Raw genomic sequence first — 6,298 nt, forward strand, 5'->3', positions numbered from 1 at the left:
CTTGAGGGACGCACATGTACTGGACATACTTTCTTTTCCGGGATGCCTGCTGGAGGTTAATTTACCTGCAAGACGATAACCATCGATTCGTTACACATGTACCATTCGACATTTTATGTTTTTGCAAACGTGCAAAACTGTTGAAAACATACATTGTTGCAATTTTGTTATTATAATGATATGTAAATGATAAATGCATCAGGCTACGCTCGGTAGCTTATACCCTGCGTGTATGTATCCCTTTGTCTCTCATACACACGCATAATGATATGTATTTGTATTTATCTAAGTACAAGCTCGCAAGAAATAACGTACTGCACTCATGCACCGTCATTTGCGCGCACATTTGTTAGAATTGAGTTCCTGAATCTATATTTTGAAAACAATTCTTATTCAATGAATGACCTGCTCGACGTGTAAACAATGGGAAACAATGGAATCTAGTACACAACTTGTCTTTACCTGGCTTTTAATTCACAACTTTAATCAACTACGTGTATTCAAAATCTCCTTTAGTTGAGTTGATCATCCTGGAATTACGAATTTCCAGGATGACCTTCCACACAACAAAGTTGGGGGTTCTGACCGTGCTAGTTGTTACTGCCCTCCTACGACTCACTCCCGCTTCTGGGCGACAGTTCACCGCCAAAGAAATTGCAGGAGTATTTGCACATGCGGCGAAAAACTACCCCAAAACCATTGGAGAACCTCAAGGCACGTTCACTCTGAAACAGATTTACGACAGTAAAAAGAAAGTGTCGAACTACTACATGCAAAACGACGAGGGAGATTATGACACTAAAGAACCACCAGCGTTTACCAGGAAGAAAAGTGATGTCGGAATCAAGTGGTTGTACATTAAAAAGTCAAAAGATCGTCTGTACAGTTGGGAAAGACAATCTATTGTTGTTTTGAGAAGAGTCCCCAAAACAAAAGACCTCTACTCCGCCATGATAATTCATTTCAGGTACATAATGCGTACGAATGAAATAAATATTGTGACCCCCTAAATTTAAGTTTGTAATGGTAATTATTGTAAAAATTCAAAGAATTTTTTGTAAATGCGACTTCTTAAAAGTCACAAATTAAATTAACTGGACTGAACTGAAGGGAAAATTATTACTTAAAGATGATATTGCATAATTATAGGTTGCTCACGGGAAATAAGATTGTTTATGAATGGGACGATTGGCGACCACGAGGTTACATCCAAAAGACCTCCTGTCCGTGTCAACTGACGGACAAATTCTACCGGTACTGCACCAACTGGACCTATTGCGATTACCAATTCAACATTTACGAACAAGCTGACGATCAAGCGGGGTCGGATGACCGACGTCGACGCGGAGCTGCACAGGCTGAACAAGCCGATGATGTGCGGAATCGAATGCCACCCGGTACGAAACAAACGGTAAGCGTCAATTAGTTAAGTTCAATTGGGAAATTATACATAATTTGTAATCTGAATTGTACTAAATTCCTGAAGATGGGTCCTTTCTTCTGGGACCTTGTTGACGACGAGGTTGAGGCTGGTCAGTTGTACATGCTGCTGAGGGAAGAGTTAAAGAAGGCCCCTTCTAAAGCCGTGTATGAAGATGAGATTGGCACTGTCCCGTTCAGCGGATATGGCGACTGTCCGTACTGGGTGAAACCTGGAGATTTTGACGAAGCGTCCAGTAGTAAAAGTCCTATGCTTTTGCTACTATTTCTGGCAAAGGCTGTGCGAATGCAGTGCATCTTACCGACTGAACAAGATGTGGTGAAAGACTTGATCTCTGAGAAGCTCATGTACTGGGTGAGTACGAAAGCTCATGCACTCAAATATGAGATTATTAAGTATAAGCATTGGTTTTCACGTTGGTTACCTTTAGGACCCCAAAAGAGGAGACGTGTTTTTCAACACCACACACAAGCTGACGTAACGCTCAAAATTGTGGAGTTTTGAGCTATGCATATTTTGCTTACGACAATTTTCCCTCTTTCAGAACCTCCATTAACATTGATGACACAGACTTGGACAATGTTGAGCGAGCGTTGCACATTGCTGCTTTCTCCAGAATTTACAATATGTTGGACAAATCAATCAAGAATGAAAAGGGTTCTGATAAGATTCGAGACGCTGTGTCTCCTCTTGGAAAAAAAATTCATCGCAACACTCGAATGGTGGTCCTCATGTCCATCAAAATTTACGAAATGATTCAAACCAGTTTAAAACAACACGCCGTAAAATTGGTGAAGCGACTCGTTTCGAATTTGAAGGATTCCATCATGCTCAACATTCAGAACTTCATTGCTCTGGAGAAGAAGGACAGGTCCGCTTGTGAGAAGAACAAGGATTGCGCAGAGAAAATGAAGACGATCAAGAAAGACCAAACCCAAATTGTCTCTCTCATCTACTTTTTTCTCTTCGGATTTGACCCTACTACGATAAAAGACATATTTGATGACGAAGAAGGCGAAACATTTGACAAGTGGGACACGCTGGTGAAGTACGGTCAGTTCTATGAATTTCACGTAAAATTCTTGGATCGTATAGCCGGCCTGTACTTTGAAAAAATAAAGGTTTAATATTCATATCGATATTAAACAACCTGGGAAAAAGTAGTCAGCAGTTGGGCGATGATGTGATGCCCGACTCATCAAATTTATTTATTAACTTGATCATTATTACTCGAATAATTGGAATAAAAGAAGAAGTGAATTTTTTTCCAGATCCAGACATGAGCTGAAACTATACAAAGCTTTTTTTAAGACTTCGCTTGTAATGGAGTTGTACAATGCATAGTGAAAGTAGCTTTGATGCACATGAGAAAATCGAATATATTGTTTGTAAATACACGTCATGGGTGTTACACATAATAACATAACAGGTAACATAAGACCTCACTTGATAAGCGAGTATGTGGCGGAGGTGTGCGCTGTGCTTTCCCCCAGTTTTGTTAGTGGTTGGGATCGAGAAGAAGGGTTGAGATGACGGAGGAGGAGAGTTGTTGGTTTTAGTCCAGCACTATTGGTTTAACGCTGAGCAAACAAGGGTCCAATGGAGTTGGAAGAAAAACATACATTGCTTCGAACGAATCTTCTTGTCGAACGAATCCACCCTCCAAACTCGTCTTTAGTCCTTAAACAAACAAATCCCGACATCTCCTCCATAGGCCATTTTATCACTTTTTCACTCTCCTTCCGCTTCGGCATTTTACTTAGTATTTAATAAAATTTTTTCCCATCGGCCTGTTTACTTTATGGAGCTAAATTGGTAATGACTGTGAACCCCATGGCGTTGTGATCCCTTATGATACAATTTGTGTCGGCATTGCATAATGTCCGCATCGGAATTTGGCAAAATCACGCCTATCACGGAAAATGTGCTGATGTCATGAACAAATGTTGTTAAGCATAGCATTAGAGTTGGTAGAGTTTAAATTATACATGCTAATAGTGTGAGGATTACGAAGCAGATTAAATATTTAGCTCTATACTGCGTTACGATGCATTTCACATTTTGCTCACCAGCAAACAACCACGGCAGAATACAGATTCTCATTACATGAAATCACAGGATAACAATAATTATTCCGTTCCCGTGACTTTGAATCTGATAAGGAATTCCTTGTGGTGGTGACGACAATGACCCGTTCGTGGCATGTTGGCCTACGTAAAATCATGAACAATTACCGAGGTTTTTCTGGCTATGTATTGAGTATATTTAAATTATTGAATTCCAGTATTAAACCAAATTGCTTTGCTTCTAAATACAAAGTTTTATACAAACAATTTAAATAGTGTTCATTTGAAAAGGGTGCTCTGAATTGTGAATGCATTTGAGTAAATCTTGTTTCCCATTAGTGTGACATTATAGCTGACGTAAATTCCTTCTTTAATAAGAAGCTTATGTACTCTGATGCAACACAAGTCGCAAGCTTTCCACTTTAAATGTGTACTAGGAGACACGAATGAATTATCATGTGTCTCCTCGTATCTACTTATTTACAGCAAATATTGTTTTTCTCTGACTGCATACCTTACTCGTTTCTTGCTATTATTATTCATGTAGAGATAAGCCTCATCGGATTGAAGCATGACGTTGATGGACTAAAAACCAAGTCCGAACCAAAAAACTGCCTAATTCCAAGTCAGTAACCAACCAATGCAATAGCAGTAAAAAATGCCTATGAAATGAACTGAAAATGTGTGGTTCCATCACGTAGCAAATTGCCTCCTCTTTTTATGCTCCTCTTGATAGGAAATACAGTAATTGAAGAAATGAAATCTGTTTATACAATGCACGCATGAATACAATATACTCAAGTCAGAGTTTTTTAGTGCGTTATCATCATGTTCGTTGTCGTCGCCGTCGTGATGTCGACGAGATGGAAGAGTATGTAGTCACGGTTTGGGCATGATTTACGAGTTATTTTGCCTAATAACAGAAACAAAACGATATGAATGTTCCCTGTTCAATCAGATTTAATACGATCGCAGATTGCAGATCGGTTTTTAGTAGTCGTCATCAGTAGTTTGTGCAGTCTAGACTTGCATTTTAGTTTGATGGGATTAGATCAATTATTTGACTAGTATTCGCTGTAGTATAAATTTATATAAACAACAACACCCACCCACATGGGTTGGAATAACAATAAAACATTTTAAGGACTGCATTTTTTCCAGAGCCCAAAGATTTAACGATGTGTTGGCCCACCCATTTTCATCAGACAGCAGTCGAGTCTTTAGTCATATTCCTCAACATTGTTTCCTCTTGGGATGAGCATTTAGTTTATTCTTTTGTAAGTAGTTTGGCTTGACTCGAGTTCTGTTCTTGAACGAAATTTATTATTGGTTTATAGCAGTTTGGTTTAGATTGGCCGTCATGATGAAAAACTCTCCTCTCGTAAATACTTGTTAAATATCTACCTACTCGATGTTAGTATTTTGTGTCGTGTCATTTTCCTCTATTTTACGATCAGTTTAGTCCAACTCGGACTGGTGGTTGTTATGTATGTACAAAGTTTAGTGCGAGCAAACAGTTTATTTATTCTTATGGCATCACAAATTCTGTCTTTGGCAAAGGAAAGCCGGTTTATTGCTTCTTTGTCCCTGCGGGACCTTATTACAAGCCTTGTTGGTGTGTGGATGAGCATTATGAAACTTTTAATATCGCTAAAAGCTCCATAAATTGCAACGCTTTAGGAGCTTTCAAACATTTATTCTTGAATTTATGCTCAAAGTCATGCTTTTAGAAATCCTGCGTGTGTGTAGCAATAACAAATTGTTGTGCATATTACTAATAATAAAATTAACAAGCAGAGCTGTTTAGCAGTAAATATGGCGCTGGACATTTTACTTCATTTCATACGAATGCAGTTGTGATCTGTGCCTCAGTAAATTATTTATTGGTGGATGGATGGAATGGAATGGAGGTGTCGGGTCATTTGGAAAATAAGCAGCCACCACCTACACAAGACACTTCTCATCACTACAAATTACAGGAGGTAACCCTAACCTTTAATTAAGTGAAATGAAATCTAATCTGGTTGATCCACGAAAGGATAGAGTGAAAAAATAGTTTATGTGTCGGAGATATCATTTATTTTTATTTGATGCGATCGAGACAATGGAAACAATAATAATGCTGCTATGTCATGTCAGGCAAATCATCATCATCATCGTCGTCGTCGTCGTCGTTGAATTGAATTAGCCGACTGACTGAAGCAGTTTAAGTCCTGCCATCATGCCAGTTGTTGGGGTTGTCGATTGCTCGATTAAACATCGAATTTGAAACCGATACAAGGCGAGATAAGGATTCAGCCAGGTAGGGTGAGCAGACGCGGCAGAGAAAGAAAGTCATTAGCCTAAAATTATCTACTGGAGGGCATACAAATTTCTTCTTATCGCTACACGTTTATAAAATAATAATATGTAATCAAAAAATTATTATTATTTATGCAACTTCCCGCAGCACACCTAATGATCCGGCTAATAATCTTTTCTGAACCTCTTTTGTTTGTGATTGTATCTTTCACCGTCAACATCAAATTCAAATCAGAATGAACATCGACCAGCCTGCAATATGACCAGCCAAACGCAGACGTACGAATTCTCAATCTCCTCCTGACTTGAATTCCAAGTTAAATGTGACGATAAAACATGGCCTCGAAATGGCTCATGAAATATGAGGAAAATTCGTTTAGTAATTTTGCTTCATAATAATACATAATATTTCAGATTTCATTATCATAGATCATCTTCCCCAATGGCAATATATTTACATAATGTGCAGAGATTGAGGGACGAGATACAC

At 38.6% G+C, this 6,298-nt stretch overlaps 1 protein-coding gene across 1 annotated transcript; it reads left to right on the top strand.

Moving 5' to 3' along the window:
- The first annotated feature begins 466 nt into the window (after positions 1–466).
- Positions 467–2,665, top strand: LOC118436271. Its single transcript, XM_035853985.1, has 5 exons — positions 467–967; positions 1,150–1,411; positions 1,487–1,795; positions 1,872–1,918; positions 1,986–2,665. The coding sequence occupies exons 1-5, from the start codon at positions 552–554 to the stop codon at positions 2,566–2,568; spliced, it is 1,617 nt and encodes a 538-aa protein (XP_035709878.1). The 5' UTR covers positions 467–551; the 3' UTR covers positions 2,569–2,665.
- Positions 2,666–6,298: the final 3,633 nt, after the last annotated feature.

This window comes from Folsomia candida, unplaced genomic scaffold, assembly GCF_002217175.1.
Source record: "Folsomia candida strain VU population unplaced genomic scaffold, ASM221717v1 Fcan01_Sc007, whole genome shotgun sequence".
Taxonomy (NCBI): domain Eukaryota; kingdom Metazoa; phylum Arthropoda; class Collembola; order Entomobryomorpha; family Isotomidae; genus Folsomia; species Folsomia candida.